The sequence below is a fragment of the Nasonia vitripennis genome, chromosome 2, assembly GCF_009193385.2.
Source record: "Nasonia vitripennis strain AsymCx chromosome 2, Nvit_psr_1.1, whole genome shotgun sequence".
Taxonomy (NCBI): domain Eukaryota; kingdom Metazoa; phylum Arthropoda; class Insecta; order Hymenoptera; family Pteromalidae; genus Nasonia; species Nasonia vitripennis.
In genome coordinates, this window is record NC_045758.1 from 27,036,063 (window position 1) to 27,056,109 (window position 20,047).

General features: G+C 37.8%; 1 protein-coding gene across 3 annotated transcripts in view; it reads right to left on the reverse strand.

The window, feature by feature from the left end:
* Window positions 1-4,620: 4,620 nt before the first annotated feature.
* LOC100120575 overlaps window positions 4,621-20,047 on the reverse strand; it is a 60,809-nt gene continuing 45,382 nt past the window's right edge. The window contains exons 3-12 of one of the 3 annotated variants that reach the window (XM_031924679.2): window positions 13,247-13,341; window positions 12,859-12,988; window positions 12,143-12,246; window positions 11,712-11,889; window positions 10,628-10,871; window positions 10,170-10,341; window positions 9,784-10,084; window positions 9,472-9,554; window positions 8,927-8,965; window positions 4,621-8,188 (exon numbers count right to left, since the gene is read on the reverse strand). In XM_031924679.2, the coding sequence (XP_031780539.1) occupies window positions 8,944-8,965; window positions 9,472-9,554; window positions 9,784-10,084; window positions 10,170-10,341; window positions 10,628-10,871; window positions 11,712-11,889; window positions 12,143-12,246; window positions 12,859-12,988; window positions 13,247-13,341 (1,329 nt within the window). In that variant the 3' untranslated portion in view covers window positions 4,621-8,188; window positions 8,927-8,943. The remainder of the gene's footprint in view (window positions 8,189-8,926; window positions 8,966-9,471; window positions 9,555-9,783; window positions 10,085-10,169; window positions 10,342-10,627; window positions 10,872-11,711; window positions 11,890-12,142; window positions 12,247-12,858; window positions 12,989-13,246; window positions 13,342-20,047) is intronic. The other 2 variants (XM_031924678.2, XM_001604153.6) reach the window with 2 other exon arrangements.

Genomic DNA, 20,047 nt, shown 5'->3' on the forward strand with positions numbered 1-20,047 from the left:
TTTATTAAAATAAATAGTCGCGATATGCAATGTGTATTCATGTATAATTCAACATATAAAAAATATACACTTCAACATTAATTAAGTCTTGATCTTAAAAATAATTTGGAAGAACAGAACACAGTAAAGAAACTATAGCAAAAAAAAGATCTAGTAGTTGATCTCGAGGTCGGGCGTGTAAGATTCCAGATAGCCGTAGATCTGTAGCGTGCAAACGCAGCCGAAGTAAATCTTCATCGTCTCGACTCTGCCCTCCTCGTAGAAGACTTCGACGTAGCGGTAGAGCTGAATGCAGCAGTAGGTACCCAAGTCCCGACACCTCGAGCCCACGTGGTTGCACTTGACGTGCTCAAGTTTGCGGGGGATCCTGCCGCCGGAGTCGGGGATGGGGATGACGGTGTAGTTGCACACTGAGCTGTTCTGGGCTTCGTGCACCTCCAGCTCGTAGTCGAGTTTGTCGTGGTCCCACGGCAGAGGCCGCCGATCGAAGGCCTCTCTGTCCTTCTTGGTCCACTTGCGTCTCTGGGTTAATCTTTTGTATCTGAGTAGGCTCTCTTTAGCAAGTTTCATCGGATCATCGCGCAAGCTCGCCACGTCGAATTCTCTCGTCAAGGGCATGTAATTCTCTGTCACGACTTCACACGAGTCTGTATCTAAGCACTTGTTGTCCTTCTTTCGGTTACTATTGCCAGATTCGAAGTTCCCGTCGAGCAGCTCGTTCACCTCATCGCCGGGTTCCAATGTGTATATGCCGTTCAGAAGCACCGCGATTCCGAGAATCCAACGGGGCTTGATGATGGACCTAAATTTGAGCATCTTGTATACTTGTACCGCGACGACGATTGCGCGTGATGAGAGAGTCTAATAAGCCTAATATAATACGTCGTATGTGTAAAATCTAGTTGTATCGAACGGAAGAAGAAAATTAAAAGCGCCTTCACAAGTGTCGACCGGTAGAGCTTTCCGCGGCTTTTATCCTGGCTATCACCCTCTTCTCCGGTTCCACAGGTCAGTATATATATCTTTCTCTCCTACTCCTTCTCTGTCCTCCTATAAGGAAAAGGGAGGAAACGCGGATCAGCGCAACTAGCGACGTCTACTAATTCTATATTCTAATAATGTGACTTCTCTGTATATATATATATATATATATATATATATATATATATATATATATATATATATATATATATATAGGTCATCGCGGTGTATACCGAATACAGGAAATGATGCGTGTCATACTATAATAATATAATACAGGAGTCTTACATTTAATCATCCTACTGATTGTCACCGGTGTACAATGATGATGATTATATGATTACGCGTAGGGCGCTGCGACGGTATGAATTTATTGTGTATGTGTTGACATGCACATCGAAAAGGAAGTTCAGCCTGCGAAAGTTTCCTTATTTATTCGGAGAAGTTTCCTTATTTCTAGTTGACAGGTTATATAAATATAACGTCAACAATATTTTACAAGAATGTTAAATATCCATCGACTATTATTCTCAGTTGCGTCAAATCATACATATGTAGGTTGAATTTTATTAATATTACTTCGGGATGAGATCGTGGATAGGGTAGTGCGGTTTCAAGAATTTAAAACATGGTCGAATTTTCATTAAAACACCATTTATTGCTTCACTTAGATAACTATAATAATATGTAATTTATTGGGAAAAAAGAATTGCTGACGAAAATTGTGTTGATCAATATATTGTTCAAATCAATATAAGAAAATATAAACACTAATCATGTCTGGGAATGACTGAATAGCTATCTCTAAAAATAAATGACAGAAAAAATACATAATAGCACAGTGAACTAGTAGTCGACCGGGAGTTTGGGCGTATAAGGTTCCAAACTCCCGTTAATCTGCAGCGAGCAAACGCAGCCGGAGTAGACCATGATCTTCTCGGTGCTGTTACCCTCGTAGACGACTTCGACGTAGCGGTAGAGCTGAATGCAGCAGTATAGGGTCCCAAGTAGCGACACCGATTCCGAGTAGCCAACCGAGCTTGGACCTGCAGTGCAGCATCGTGACGCAGGAAATTATGGTCACTCGATCTTCTTATCCCCATATACGCTCAGTAGACAATACGGAGCAATGATACGGTGAGAACTCGCTTAATAAAGCATATTATTCAAAACTTATATAAAAATGTTCTACGACACGCTATTTTATAAATTTCCTGTTTGTGAACTTCTTCTCTAACGTGGCACGACTTAATTGGACCAATAGACACTATGTGTATAGATAAGAAAATCGAATATTTAATGAAAAGCGAGCATTTCTAGAAAAACGAAAAATTACAATGATGGCTTGGTTTGATCAGAGGCATTTACAAAAATTGGATAGAATTTTTTCGATACACACCACATGCCGAAATGCGCCAGTACTAAGAAAATATTTGACAATCATCGGCAATAAGGCCCATAAAAGAATGTCTTTCGAAGCAAGCGTTTGTATTATTAAGAAAGAAAAAAATAGTTTATTAATGCCAGTGTTTAATTATACTATATTCGAAAGGTTCACTGAATCATTTTATCAGAAATATGCAAGATTTAAAATGAATCAACATATAAAATAAGGAAGCAATTTTTTAAAGAAACTATGAAAAATTGTTCACGCATAATTTATTTATTAATCATTCTGCGCTTTTTCTGGACGTTGTAAGCGACCCTAGAGTGATTCTTTTCCGTCCGCCGAGCAATAATGGTGCAAGGCGCAAACGCAGCCGGAGTAGACTCTCATTATCTCCGTTCTGCCACTCTCATAAGCAACCTCGACGAAATCGTAGGTCTGAAGGCAACAGTAACTACCCTTGTCCTGACACTTGGAGCCCTTGTAGTTACACTTGACGTGATAAAGTTCTCGTGGTATCCTGCCACCAGGATTGGGGATGGGGACGACGGTGTACTCGCAAAGGGAGGTATTCTGGGCCTTGTGTAAATCCATCTCGTAGGGGCCTGGATGGTAGTTGTCCAGAAGTCTACGGTCGGACGCCTTCCTTTTTTCCCCGTCAAGCGCGTCTTCGTCGTGGTAGTCCTCGTGTCCAGAGTGTCTGAAGAGCGCTTGGTCCTCATTAGCAAGTACTCGCGGTCTAGCGGCGCCCGATGAGCGTCTGGCTTGATGGAAATCGCTTGGGCTCTGCAAATATCCGACGCTAAACTGCACCATCAGCAGTATGGCAATTCCGAGGACCCAACCGAGCTTGGACGTGCAGTGCAACATTGTAACACGACGAAGATTCCGCGGGCTGTAATAATATGAAAACTCGATCTTCCTATTTCTCTAAGAAGAAGAATGAGAAAAAGTCTAGGCTAAGGGGCCGATCCTCTCACTTCGACACTCCTCGACTGACTGGCTGTCCCGCATGCAGGGCCCATGTGCCAAGCGCATGTAGCCCGCATAGACACACTAGAAGCGCATATAGAATAGACATTATATACAATTTTCTAAGAGGACTACTTATGGCATAAACGCATGAGTCTGATGGCGCTGCAGCCTGCATCAGTCCGACGGTTTCCCCCTAGGCCTAAACTTAAATTTAGATTCTTATCGTGAACCCCTGGATAGCATACGCTGGAGACGCAACATTAATAAAGCTGTTTACATAACTTCTATTTAAAATTTTAAAGAAATGTATCGTACATTTATGTTTTATTATAATTTATAACTGAATAGCACAATTTTTTATTACCACTTTAGTTTTCTTTTATACTTACTAAGAAATATAATATTAATTTTAAAAAAAATATTAAATTAGTGTGGGATTACATGTAGAATTGTTTTTGTGTGCGCGTGTGTGGGTGAGAGAGTGAGAGAGAGAGAGAGAGAGAGAGAGAGAGAGAGAGAGAGGAAACATGATGGCGAAGGATGCAGCGTGGGTGCTTGTCTGGCGAGACGTGGAATTAAGAAACCTAAATTGTGATTGGAAGAGAGGGTATAAAGGCATATAAATGATTACGTCCCGTCAAAGTCTCAGTTCTATATTATCATTGAATTTCAGCGCTTTCAGTTGTAAAATTCTATGTGTGGTACAGACTTTTAGCTTCCAAATCATAGAAAAACGTACACAATACAAATTTGAGCTGCCATGCGGTACATAGTACTTGCTCAATTACATAGCAAGAATCATGTTTAAACACTATTGGTGATTGGGACACCGTCGTTTAGGAAAACTCTCGGCTAAAGGGCAGCTCCCACTCCTCATCAATTTGACTCGTTTATATGCGTTAACTGCATAGACAATAGACACGTTGGCCACCGCTTACTGCAGTTTTCCCCTAAAATTAAATTTGGATTCTTATCGTGGGAGCATGGGCAACGGATAACATACACTAAAGTTCTAACGTATGTTAAGCTGTTTTCAAATACTTCTATTTAAAATTTTAAAGCGATATTTTTTTTATGTTTTATCATAATTTATAACTGAAAATGAAAATTTTTGTATCGCCAATCTTTATAATACGAGTGTAGAAAAACTAAAGTTTAAAAATAATAGCAATACTAACAGTATTATAATAATATATAATATCAGAATTGAAGAAAATTTAGCTAAATAATTAATGGTTTTATTTATTTTTTTTTTGTTACTGTGCTAATGTATCAAATTATATAATAAGAGCTTTATTAATTTTTATTTCGATGTTAAATTGTCTACATATTTATACACTCTATACAAATTGTCTTTTCATTGCTTCCTTTGTATAATCTACCAAGACCTACTACAATGCATATGATTGTCGATTATACTAGTGGGTGCAATAAAGTATTCTGGTGATTATGGGTTACGTAACGTTTATTAAGATAAATAGTCGAGGTATGCGTTGTACATTGACGTAGTGTGATATTTGAAAGTTTAAGGCTGCTGTAACACTGATTTCACAGACCGAAAGATATATCATCATTTTTTGTTCACGTTCATAACATTATTTTCTTTTACTCTTCTGAAATCATTTAGCCCATGAAAAATACACACTTCTATTAGTCGGGTAACTGATAATCAGAGACGGAGAAGAAAGCGCACCTGAACGAGCTTGGAAAAAGGCAAAATTGCGACGGATATATGATTCCCTCCCCGTTACGGAACACATCCTTCCATTTTCATCTCAGAAGTGTCCTTGTCAATTTATCTAATCATGCACAACTAACAAAACATATGTATACATACATACATATTTTGCATAACTAAAACATATATATATATATATATATATATATATATATACGTATACAAATAATAGTTACGTAAAATGTGTTTACAAATCTATAGTTGAATATTCAAACGCGAGCATGTAAGTATCCGTCAAATCTGGCGCGTTTGGCGTAAATTTTTCTTTTCGCAAGACGCAATATCGTTTCCTTTCTTCGCAATGCATTTCTCTCACGCATATCAATGGAAAGCAAAAAAAAAATTCATCTCGATTAGATTACAAATAATTTTTCTGCGTCTTAAAACGCTCAAACAACGATAAACCTATGATATATAGTAATCAATAAATATAACAATTGAAAATATCAAATGCACTGGTATAAATATGTATGATCGCACATCGAGAATCTCTCATAATCTGTCCTCCGGCCGAGGAGAATTCAATAAAACGAATGCGTATAAATATCGTAAAAAACCATAACAAGCTCTACTTTTTCGCCTCTTGTAGATAATACATCTTTGGATGATCAACAAAACCAATCCCGTTTCTACGTAATTTGATCGCTTCGAAATGCCGGTCACAACGAACACTCGGATAAGGACAATGCCGGGGCATAACAAAGAAATATAAAATGGGAGACATATTCCCAATGAAAGAATTTCCTAATATTCGAATACGATATGCAATTACGTAAGCATAATTTTCAATTTTTCAATACCTAATTAACATTAGTTTATTACGATATTTATCTGATCTATTCATCGATAAAGGCAGATTTTTTCCTTTATCAGAACGCGTAAGTACGTAATTATTCTTCGCAAGAAAAGAGACCCTTATCAGAGTAAATCAGATTTATTTTTCGAAGAAATTCCTTCATCGAAACATACATACATCTGTTTTTCTCTCGAACGCATAAAATCATTTTACGCTCGCGCTATTGTTATCGCATATAACAAGTGTTTTTTTTTTGCACCCATACATGAATGTTAGACACCATGAAATGTCTCAAATTATTTGTGTTTGTTCTTATATATTTTTTTCGTCGACATAACTGCATCTCAATGTATTGTCAGACGCTTTTCCTTCTTTCCCTTAGTTTACTATATCAAGCGGAAAGATTTTCAAACTTGTCATTTCTTCGTTTTTTTCCCATAATCATGAACAGAAAATAATTATACAGTAGCACGCATTGGACTAGAATATTACTTGATTTTTCATACGTGTCGTGTGCTTATGCGCGTTATTAAAAACTATATATACTTTGAAGAGGATAAAAATAAGGTAATATGTACAAGTCCAGCAGTCTTGGCAACTCAAAAAAAGTCTACGTTAATCTAAGGAGGGTTAGTCTCTTATGGCAAGGAGTCGCGGATTCTACCTACTATACTTGGCAGAATATATTGCATCGCGCTTTTGGTGTTAACATTATGTTGTTATCTTTAAAATCGAAACCCTATTGAAGAATAGGTTTCGTTTTTGATAAAAAATTATTTTTCTAAAATGTTGAAAGTAATATATATATATATATAACTATACTCTCGTTTTTCAATTTATAAAACTAAAAAAAAATTAAATTTTGTGCCAGATTGCTAAGAACTAAAATTCACATCAGATCTTTACACTTGTCGATATCTATCGATGATACATCGAATGATATCGACATAAAAAAATCTATGAAATAAGGCAAACAAACGATTCAAAAATTTAATAGAGAGATGACTTTCGTCATGGAAATAAGAGTCTCGTAAGCTTTTACGTGTACACAATACACACCCATGATAAACGTATATTCACTCTGGCATCAATATTTTTTCATTTCGAATGCTAAAAGCTTCTACAGTACGCAGCTATTCATTGATTACATCATATTACTACACAATTCGTTATAAAAGGATACGTCTTCTCATGTATTATAAATAGTTTTGACTCTTCTACATACTGGTATAGAAATACTTGTTCGTTTGTATATTTTTTTTGTTTTGGAACTTTCGTGTTCGAAGTAGCTTGCCAATCAAAACTTCCGTACACACCTTACAGAACGTCACGCTGCACAATTAAAGAATCATATTTTATTTACCGGCTTGAAGAGCGTCTGCTGTAATTATTCACAGCAAATGCTTTGAATATATTTTTTTCAAGAATATTGTAAGCTTTAATTTAAACAATTTTTTGTTTCCTTTTAAACTTACTAAAGCAGTAGATCGATAAGTTTTCTTATAATAACTGCAAGTTATCCGACGTTAACTTTAAAGTGCATTCAGAGTTTCATTGCAATTCATTGTGTAGCCTTTCAAAGGCTTGACTTATCGAAAACGTTACTGAATTACGTCTACATTTGGCATTTTTACTATTTTTGGAAGACGCTCTCAAACCAAAATTAAAATTCTAACCAATGTATCTCCATATGCATGATAAAATAAAAAAAAATTTTAAACTCGAATAATTTGTCAAAGCGTTTTCGATAAATCAGGCCCTTTATTTTAGCATCTCGATTTTTTCGCATCATATAACAATTATTCTCCTAGATACACGACGGCCTATCATAATATAATCCCGAACTACGTGCCCGTCGTTCTCCTCTTTCTCATCCGCAATATATTATCATCAACTCTCGCATTCTCTCCTACACGTCTTTCTCGTTCGCGAATAAAACTAAAAGGATCTTTTAAATCCTAACTTATGCGCTATTTACAAGTTTCGCTTCTTATCCCGTTCTATACGGGAAAAGTATATCTCTTGGTTTATTCATTTGCGTATAAGTAATCGTGTATAATAATAATGTTTGTCCTGCTCTCGGCGATTGCTATTATTAACACACTAGACACTCGTTTCTCAATTGTCACTGTCGGCGTAGTCGTCGCTATCACAGCTATCGTAGTGCGAGTTCTTGGCGCGTTTGGAGCCGAGCTCGTCCATGTATCCAGTGGAGCCGGCACGATCGGCTTGGGACACTGCGTCCACGGACTCGCCGATTAACACGTCCAGATTCGGCGAGTACGCGTCTTCTGCGGCGGAGTCGTACAACCTGTAATGATAAGTGGCTTTTAGTTTGAGGCTGCAATTATTATCGAAAGTACGATTATTGATGCACAGTCGTGCGGTTTTTTATGCTTGGAAAAATTTTCATCTTGAATATTGATGCGAGTGTTGTGGTTCAAAGCTGCAAACGTATTTATTGAAGTAACAAAATATCAAGTGTTTTTTTTGTAAATAGAAGGCGAGTTGTTTGGCTTCGATATTCTCTAATTTCTTAAGCATGAATATAAATTTTTATTTTCTCCAAAACAAACATCTTAACGCCATTTTTGTGAGATAGTACATTACGATACTAGTAGTGGCATAAGTTGTACTTTACGGCACGGCGAGTACTTATAAGCGCCCGAGAGTAGGGAGTGCGCTTAACGCATTGCCACGAAGAACGACTTATGATACGTGTATCGTACAATTTATTACAATATTTTTACCAACAATAACAAAACATGCAACTACTTTAGTTATAGCTCGAATAACACAATAATTTTTAAGAACTTAATAAACGAATTCATTAAATGTACAATTTTTTTAGTTTAAAAATGTTTAAAACAGATTTTAGACGGTTAGGAAAAAACGTCAAAGATTCTCTAAAAATATATTTCATGCGGAAATCAAATAAAATAAACGGGTTATGTTTTATGAAAAAACAACAACAACAGTAGATCAAAACGTAAAACATGAAATTTAACACATTTCAAAATGCTCGCATGCAGTACTCAGATTTACTTACTGAGCTGTAGATGATGGTTACATTTCATCATCACACAGCCTGTAACAAACGCACATTGTTCTTATTACTTTGAATTCATCATGTAATCAGTCGGGATATTCCCGTATAATCAGACTATAATAATGACGAATGAAGATCGTGAGAAATGATGTGATTGTACATGCTTTTAGTGTTATGAATGTTTTTTATAAGCTTTTAGCAAAGAAATAAATAATCATTTATAAATAATAAAAGCTGAATATTTAATGTACTCCTTATTTTCATAATAATTGAAATCAAAATTTGAAAGCGTTTGTTAGCTGAAGTTGAAAAAATGTAATCTTGTTTAGTTATTTCGTAAAGCATGCTTATGAAAATGTAAAATAGTGGTAAATAACTCACAGAAATTGAGGTTTTACCACTAGAATAAAGCTAGGCAAATGTATAGTGAATAATATGTGCGCTTGACAATAAAATGAAATCAACAGAAATGTGTTAATTATGTGTTTAGTGTCCTATACATAATGAAAAGAATATACGTAGCTCGAAAATAACGAAATACTTACGACTGATCATTTTGTTCATTGCCACTTTCCTCAGCTACCAACAGCTCATATTCCTCAGCTGCGAAGCGATCCCAGTCCGAAAGCTGTGAGAAATGAAATATATAATGATCGCCCACTTAACTATACATGAAGGGATGTGATATATTTTGCAACGAAGCAAGATGTAAACCCCAATAAGCCAAATTTATAAAGCGGTAGCTTTTACTCGTAGTATCGCAAAAAGATTCGGAAAATATTTGCCCAAAAATGATAGATTGATATAAATAATTAAAAGTCCGCCAATATAACTTATGTAAAAGCAATCGTGCTCACCTCGTGCCCATCAGCGTCGTGATCCCTCGCAGAGGCAAACGGATCTCTTTGCTCGTGATCCAAATATTTCTCGAGATTAAAGAATGTATCAAAGAATATCGATGTCATTTTGCATTTCTTCAAATCGCTCAGAGATATTTTCCCGGGTATCGCCGGTTTGATCATGTCTAACATCTGGCAAAGGCAATCTTCAAAGGGAAGAGTTTCGATGCCGATGGCTTCCATTCGATGTAGTTGCTCCTCGTAGAAATATTCCAATTCGTACATCGACAGATATCCGTCCCCATCGAGATCCATGCATCTGTGAATATTCGAAATTATTCGAAATTAGGTCAATTTCCAATAACGCAATTTATTCTTAATCGCACCAGGATCGATCTGTATACCTGAACCAATACTCGATGGCCGTAGGATGATTCTTGTCCTCCTCGCTGAGCAAGAACCAGACAAATTCCGTGTAGCTCATCTTGTCCTCGGGATGCTGAACGCCGTTGGCACTCTTCACGCCTCTCGTTACCGCACCGCTGAAGATCCGCTCAATCATGCGCGTCGATAGAGCTGAAAGCGAAAGGAGACCGTCAAGGATTTTTCAACCTCATCAAGATCATAACGAAAACCACTTGATCAAAATAAACAAGCAACTATAAGTATTAACTTTCACATACTCGGAGTCTCGCGCGGTATTTCAATAAAATCGCCGTACGCTTTCTTTCGACACTCGATTTATATAAAATACATGAGAAATTATGCTCAAGATCACATCGCTGCGGTAGAGGCTGCATTCCGAGCGTGAAATTTCGCGAAGAAAAGGAGGTAAATTAGGCTATCTCACGACTGTGCTCACCGTGATCGTTGTGTCTTGTGAGATCCATCTTGTCGATGAAGAGATCGTGGTCGCGGTCGAGCTCCCAGAACTTGCAGTAAATGACGTAGAAGTGCTCGTAGCTGAAGTAAGCGGTCACCTGATTGATGTCCTCCTCGTGCTCCAAAACGCTGATTACCGAGAGCAAATTACTCCGCCTCAATTCCGCCACCGAGATCTTGCCGCTCCAGCTGCGATTCACGCAGTAGAATATCCTGGCGATTACCTGTGAACACACGTGTGTATATAGATAGAGAAGCTCGCTTGAATTATTAATCTTTACGGCGACGATGACCGAATTGGCTTTTGATTGTGGCGAAATATATATGGTGTGCCCACGCTAGAATCGCTTAATGGGAGCTTGATTTTGTGCCGTGAATGTTTTATCCCGTGAAACTTTGTAATTAACTTGTACCGCATTAACGTCGAACTACTCGCTATCAGTGATCTCTTTTGCAATCTAGTTTAATGACGCGTGTGCAGCAACCTGCACAGGATCAATCTTTGAAATTGATTATAGATCGAAGGAAATTCACTATTCTCCACGACCAGTATATGAATAACGCGTGTTATTTTTGCTCTCGAGATAAGGATAGCAATTCTATCGACAGGTATATAAGAAAAAGTAACTATTTAATACACTCGATCGATATATCCTAAAGTGAAATTTCAATACGTCCCATTCAACCATCCGTTACGCGGCTTGGAATTACAAACTTTCAATAAATTGTTCCCATACTCGAGTTACCGAAACGCGCAAAGACAAATTGAACGAGTTTCTTTTCTATACTCGCTCTAAAAACAAAAAAATATATATACAAGGCACACATCCCATATGTTATACATAATTCCATACAAACAAAAAGCAGCATTAGGTCACTCCCAGACGGTGGCAGAGCCATGCTCGAATCTATCCCTACGTTGGCTCTCTATTGATTTTCTAAAAGGCGTCGTCCTCTCGCCCGGCGCAGCCAGCAGCAGCAGCTGCTGCTGCTGAGCCTCTATCCACCCACAACGTATACATGTATATAGTATATAACACGCGCGAGCACGCACGCTAACTTACCGTGTGAACGTAGCGAGAGTGGAATTCGGTCGCCTCTTTTAGGAATGTCAGGCCGGGATGCGTCTCGACTACGTCCTGCACCAGTGGGATCAGATCCTCCGGGAGGATATTCGTCCTCAAGCCTCGGGTCACGATTCGCACGAACTTGCTTGCTGCGTCGTGGTGCGAGTTCGACAGTCTGTGGGCGGAAAAACGGTTTGAGTTGCGGTGGAAATTTAAAGCGCTGGGATGAGCTGGATTTTTTTCTTGTTGGAGAAATCACTTTTATCTTATTTATGCAGAAAAGTAATTTTATAAAACCAGTGCCTAATTTTAAGTAAGAAAACTTCAATATGCTGTATTATGGTCACGTTACAATAAGGAACGTGAGAGCCATTATGCGGAGTGATTAATTTTTGTATTATATAACGGACATGAAAAAAAGAACTTACTCTTTCCAGAAGTCAAGGAACTCGCTCATTTCGATGATTCCGTTTGTATCGCCCCCCGAGGCTAGGAAAAGTGGAACCTTCCAGTACAGCGGTAAATCACAGGCCTAAAAAAAGATATCCAATTTAGAGGTGGATACGTCTTATATACGAGCAAACAAATGTTCTCATATCAATCGTATAATATCTTCGAGCTACACCATTTATGAGATTTGTTTACATAAATGCCGGAAAAAAAAGATTAAGTTAGAAGCTGGCATATATTTGTAACTTGGGATAACAAGATTAGAAGCTACGTAAGTCATTGACTTACATAATTTCCGATTCTGTCAATCCGATTTACACGTCGGACGTGTGACCGTATCGATATATACATATTTAATTATGTGCATATACTTATGCAGTGTGCATAAGGAACGAATAAGTCAAGAAAATTGCTCACAAAGCGTGATATAGTATTGGACAGAATATTTTTCAAAACACTCAAATGCGAAAACTTACATAATCGTACAAGTATGCACGTAACGTTTAAATTATTCAATGCAAGTATACGCCTATTTATAAACAAATCCCATTTTGTCCTATAAGGCAATGCTGTGCTACTGCCGCATAATTGACGCACAAATCTGCAACTACTTAAGCAAACTAAAAGAACGACGAGCGACGATCGTCACTGTTTTTTCTTTCTGCCCAGCTAAGGTAGTAAATACTTGACATACCTTAGTAATGGTATGGAATTGCGAACGAGAAGCTCGATGACCTGGAAGACTGTGGAAAGCCGCGGTGATCCGGGAGATCGTTGCCTCAACCTGCGATAGGGGTATTGGTTTCCCGCCAGGGAAATAGAACCTTGAGAACAACAGTAATTAGGCCATCGATTAGATACTTTTTCCTCTAATGCACTTTCAATCTCATTATTTTTCTTTCGTTAGTGCATACTGCCATACAATAAAGCGATTCAAGGTGGAATGCGTCTGAATCGGTAATTAAGTTTTTAAATTGTAGGTGTATATATATTGACGTGAATATATGAATGTACAAGTGAAATATGTGGAATAGAATGTAGATATAGTTGTTGTACGCATTACAAAGAAAATCAGTCTTTACCTTGGTATGTGAACATTTCTGTTAGCTTTGACGTGTCTTTGGAGTGTTGTATGAGGTGGTAGACTCTTTGGCTGTACTTTGTCTCGCGTGTAAGACTGCAAAAAAAAACAATATTTATGAATATATTTATTAATTATATGTTACGTAATAAGCGCATGAAAATAAATTGATGAGTTGAATCATAGTTGATATGGTATAATTAAAAGACTCTATAGATATCACATAATTAAAGCGTAATTTCAATATCAAGGATCGAGCAGCATGAGTATTGAGTATGTACTATGTATTCACGATTGGAATTTCTATAATAGCAAACAATATTTCTTGTTCTCTTTTTTGATTCTAAAAAGCAATCAACGCAGTCTGGTGTAAAATTCTACTGAACAAAGAAATGTTTTAACAAGGATACAAAAGAGTTATAATTGAATGCTCTTATTGTGAAAAAATTGGTCACTCAATAGCTTAAGCCTTGGAACAATAAACCTCGATTCGAAATGTCAGAACTTTATTTCAGTATTAAGGGGTCAAGCCTGGGTTAAATCCTGCAAAAAAAAAAATAAAAAGATATTCTTCTTACCACAAAATTTTTGATTTGATGTAATTTGAAAAAAAAAAATAATTCTATTGAAAATATATAAAATATACACCATTTTATCGAAAAAAACATGTATATACCTTGTAAAATCATTGACCAAAATACATGACATTTCACTATATAAATAAGTGTTTTTAGTCACTTGCCACGGCTTTTTGAAAGATCCGGACCGTCTTCTTTACTCTATCCGGGCTTAAAATGTACCTTAAACATGCCCCCTCGGACCGATCGAGAGACATTGCTAAAAAATATAAATCAAATACTGCTAGCAACAAATTTTGATTTTACAAGGTATATACATGTTTTTTTCGATAAAAATGGTGTATATTTCATATATTTTCAATAGAATTTTTTTTCAAATTACATCAAATCAAAAATTTTTTGGTAAGAAGAATATCTTTTTGTTTTTTTGCAGGATTTAACCCAGGCTTGACCCCTTAAATACGTTTTTTGTTTTTATTTTTAATGCAAAGGCGTTAAAAAGTCCGACGAAATTACTATAATAAATAGCAAATTGTTCCTTTACATAAACTAATGCAGTTAAGTAGCTTATGAAATTCTGTTATATCTTATATAACTAAACATTATATAATTATAACGCTGTGAGAAAACGTGACACACTTTTACCGCAAAACCAAAAATTAATAAAACAGACAACAGTAAACATTGTTATAAACCTCCTTTCCAGAAATACAAAGATGCGAACAAGCACTCGAATATCACGAGATGCAAAAATTACATCTCAAACGGTATCCCAGCAGAGAAGCATTTGCGTGGCCCATAACATACATAATCTTCTTTGCACAGAATATTCGCTCTAGTGCACACGTATACAGCTGTAACCACGTTTATAAACCACTTCAGCGTTGAGCGTATTATGTCCTTCTAAACGCACACGACCGTTAATCCGTAATTATTCGCAAGTAGCACCTACTAGTTAAGTACTTTGACACCAAAAAAATGTACACATATTCATTTATCAGAATGCATCTATTCTACGCGGAATAAATCGAAATTTAAAAAACAAGAGCTATATGCTTTTGCAGCTTTGATAAAAGCGTCACAGCTCCATTTTCGTCTACGAGCCATCAGCATCATCAGCACTAATTAAAAATTTAAAAAGCATTCAACGCCTCTTTAGACATATGTATATGCATAAAACATGCACCTTCTTTTTCTCCCCATCATACTTAAGCATTATGAACAGCCGACGAGGCTCTCGCACACGCACTATTCGATATCAAGGACGCAGCATCCTGTTATGAATGCCCGGTAAGCAGGACGACTCGAGACGGTTATAGACGTATATATGAAGCACTGCAGCCTCTGTTTGCCAAGCTCTCGAGGATTTAGGTGCACGCGAGCGTTTCTTTTGGTAAAGCAGGAAGTGAATTTTAGCGAAAAATTTTAGGTGATTTAACGTTACGATATCGAGCTGATATACTGTTTCCTGATGTTATCCGAATTGGCGAGTAATTTTGTTGAATTTTCATTGTATAGATATGGGGGGGGGGGGATTTGAATTTTGTTTTACGTAAGCTGCTTATGAAAAGTCATTTTTTATGGAGATGACGAACTGGAATTTTTTATGCCAGATTCGACAGAAAAAAAAGTTCCGATAAAGAAAAACCAAGTATAGAATAATTAAAAATGGGTGCACCTGTATAATAATTATTCTTAAAATCTTTTTTGGGCTAAGATAGATGAACATTTGAATAGTCTTTTCTAGCTCCCATCCATACTATTTCGTCTTTTTAGTCGTAGTGCTTTCATGAATCTGATGAAAGGATTCGACGCGAGAGCGAGATTAAAAATTCAAAAAAGGAATGGAGAAATACATTAGGATTTGAATTAAATCAAATTGGATATAAATTAATTTTGGGGTTTGCATTATTCAGTTTCATCGTGTTTTATAGAAATCTCTATACACCGTTATCCCAAAATCGAATAGAGGAGGTTCTGCGTAATTGAAATAATTCATTTTGTCTTTGTTCAGAAATATGGTTTCAATGTTTCCAAGAATAGAGATTTTAATGAATTCTAATAACATTCAACATATTTCTTGACTAACGAAAAGACAATTCCACCACAAAAAAAGAAACGAAACAATACAAAGAAGTCAATACAAATGCACACAACCACGAGATAGGTGCGACTGCACATGTGTGTCCCCTTACATGCATTAAGCTTTCTCTCTCTTTTTCTCGTTCTCCCGTACATATATATTTAATGCAGCCAACCACTTGCAGCCTTATTATGGTTACGTCATTTACACGTAGTCGGCTGCGAGTGATTCCCAAGACGAGCGACGTGACTTGACACTCGTTGTCGCGGCTCCGCGGCAGTGCGAAGCGCATCAAGCCGAGAAATAAAAAGGAGAAATGATGCGCGACCCGCGTCTTTTCCTGTCGGCTCTACACAAGTGTAGGTAGTTGCGCAAAAAACGAGAGGCGAGATGACAAATAGAGGCGGAGTAGCTCGTTGACATCGTACCGCAAGCCGTCATTGAGAGACTTGGCGCTATAAAGCGCTGCTGCGGTGCTGTCTTCTGAGAGCGATATTGCAGACTGTATACTCTTCCAACGAGTTGTGGTGCTTTGGGTATAATTTTGATCGGCAAAGATTCTTTGTTATTGAACTGATGGATAATAATGACTGTCGAAAAAGGACTTTTGAAATGTTACCCGAAACCTTGACACGAAATCTTTTGAAACGAATTTAATCAATATTCAGTTTTATTTTTTTACGTTATTTAATCTGATGCATTATGGCGCGCAGCGCCTTGAAAATAAATCAAACAATGATTTGATTAATTTTCGTATTGACATTTAATCTCGTTTCAAAATAAAATTATTCTGCTACTGAATTGAAAAAAAAAGATTATATGTCCAATATTATTATTCTCAGAAAATTGGTTTTTCTATATAGATTCAAGCATGAACCGCTTCATAAACTTTCTTTTCCGCCGCTAACAAACTGATAAGCGATAAAGCCGACGCGCACGTATACGTACACAGCGAGCTGATTAGACACCAGCGCCAGAGAGAGCTATAGAATATAACGCGTCGTCGTATCTCCGGTTGTGTCATCTTAAGATAAGTATCAAGCGTAATTGGATTTGCTATATATTTATAGAGAGAGAGAGAGAGAGAGAGAGAGAGAGAGAGAGAGAGAGAGAGAGAGAGAAAAAGAGAAGAGCGGCGTGGCGTGTTTGAAGAATGAATGTCAATGATGAACATTGGGTATAACACGAGAAGGTCAAGATCCATTGTGATTCTTTTTATATATTTTATCGTTCGCTATATCGATGTAACACGCGCTATTTTTAGATTTCTCGCTTGAATGACTTTTGCATGCGGGTGTGTAGATCTACCAATGTAAGTGACAGCCTAAACGTGTGTGGCACAGTTTTTCTCTCAAAACTCAAAACAATCGTACAATATATCTCCGTGTGAAATAAGGATAAAGGAAAAACATGAGCCAGCATTGTATACAAAAAGTCCATAAACTTTTTCCATAACAATTACAATCGTCAAGGCAAGAGATACATCTAACTTCGTTATCTGCAAACTCGGTATAAGAAAGAAGGAAATAAAACGAAATTTCACGGTCAGTGAAATCTTAAAAGTCAGCGAGCAATCGTAGGAAGTAACAACAGTATACTATGCACAGAGACGCTATCTTTTTTCGACGTTCCTTCCAGGGACCGACTGTGTTATATAGTTGCCTTCGGTCGCACGCGATAGCGCCTCACATTTTCCTCAAAAAGAACCCGTTATATATCCCGTGTATACATACACACCTAAACCAGCCGATTCGAGTCTACGAAGAAAACGACGACACAGCGTAGATTTTAATCATCTCGAAAGCCAGCCACTATGGAGGCGGGCGAGGGACAATTATAGTGAGAAAAAAGTAGTGATGGTTGGGGAAGAGTACCGTAGTATCTCTGTTTTTCCGTGCACGTTGCGCGCCTGGCTGTACGATCAAAAGGAGGACAGTCTTTGAATAGTTTTATTTTTTTAGAGAGAAATGTTTGTCAGCGAAGAAAACTCATCTAGAAAATGAAAATTTGTTTATAACGAAAGAATTTTAGACATCAAGAAAAATACGTATAACTAAAATCCCACATCAATCAACTCTACACTTGGCTTGCTTGACTATAGCAAGCTTATTCCCAAGCTAGCTCAGACCCTCCACAAACGCAAAGACCTAATCAGGCATAAAAATCTTTAACACAAAACAGAAACGCCATGTGAACCAATAGAGCGAAATAGTAGAAACGAGAGTATAGGGAGAGCAACGATGTCGTCGAGCAACGGCGATAAGTATACCACTGCACTACGTCTCTGGAATGACTCAGTCGCTTCATCGCCAAATACAAACAATTTAAGGCGGCATGAAGTAGGGGGTCCGTTTAAGTACCGGCGAGTCTCGATTGATTTACTGCGTTGCAGCTCACTGCACTAGCCACGAGGGAAGTGCAGACGAAGAAGAAGAAGAAAAGAAGGAGAGATGAGATAAACAAACTCGAAAAATGAACGAGACGGTATTTAACCGTGCTGCCATGATACTCCGAGCGCCGGAGCGTCTCCCAGATCCTGTATACTCACGAGACGAGAGACACTGGATAATTGAGAGATCTCAAGTGTGTGCAAGACGTTCATCTTTGAGAGAGTTTTGTCTCGCAGAGCATGTGGACCTTTTTGCTGGAACTTTCTTTCTCGAATGATCGAATCAAGCATATAATTGATAGAAGTGTGTAACACAATCATCGTTATGGCATAAATGATGAAATTCTTATAGAAGCATACTCTCCAATAGGTTATAATTTGATTTTCAAATAACTTCAGAGCAATTAACCTTTTTAATTTTCCAGTACAATAAAGCGCAGTAAGCCTCCAATTACAAGTGAAATATCCCATCAACCCTGTACCAAGAACAATCCCGTCTCTTTCCGCTCGCTCTCCCGTAAACTCGTTCGCTTCTCAATTTATTTCCTTAAAACCCCATTAAAATAACCCAAGCGCAGTGAGAGAGAGAGATCCTCTCAAAAACAATGAGACTTCTCTCCCTCTCTCTCATCTCGAAACGAGCTCGGAACAACGACACCTAGTTCAATTATTTGCCAAAGAAGGTATAAACTCCGAGCTCTCCGCATATACAGAGGCAAACATCCACGTGCGCGCACGATAATTTAGCCGAGCTGCGGTGGCGGTGGTGTGCACACGCCGAGAAAAAACCTTTTCCGAGTCTTTCTGCCGCGCCGCTTGTATATCGATTTTCAGATGCATTCCGGAATGCCGCCGCCAACGCTGCTGCTGCCTGGCTTCTACTCTCTCTTTCTCCTCCCCCTCGCTTTTCTTTGCCTTTGGACTTCTCGTGTGTATGTGTGTGGGAGAGAGTCGGAGAGGGAAGGCAGGTACGCCATGAGGGGTGAGAGATGGGAGGACGAGGGAAAAAGAGAGAGAGATAGGTACCTTGGACCGAGAAAATTTCACGGAGGGAAACATGGAGGCTCAGACGGCGATGACGAGAGTTTTTTTGCTGAAACGAATATATTTTTATTAAAAGATTGTATTTATCTCAGACTGGTGTGAAAATTAAAGTGGATTTATAAAAATAAATGAAAATTCTTCATTTGAACGTTTACAGTAAAATCTTGATACTTCAATTTTGCGATAATAGCAACAATAAAAGATCTGGGTTAATTATATTTCATGTACGGGGTTACATTTACCAAGTAATTGAATATCATGGGAAAACGAGCAGAATACACTTCTCAACAATTCTCTGCGCACACACTGGGCCCCTTGACAGAGTTTTTTTTCAGAGTCTATAGGTAGAATCGTCCCTCGTACAATGTACCTGCATAGATCTGTAGCGCGGGCAATGTAAAATCATACCTGCACCTTTTTCTCGAGGAAAGAGTGAGACACACAAGTGGCTTTTTGTCCAGTGTCGGGAAAAGGTAGGCACTGCCCTTTTTCCCCACTGGAACTAAAGTGTTCAGAAACGCGAATTTCTTAGGAATGTCTATTGAGCGGCCTAGAACTTTTGTCGGGAATGTTTTTCTGGAAGCTGTGTGAATTTACGACTCTGGACTCACGGTAAAGAGCTGGAGGTTCGGCTAATAGCAAGTGCGGAATTATGATGAAAAATTAGAAAGGGCACGAAAAAAACATTCGTATCCCATCATCTCTAAA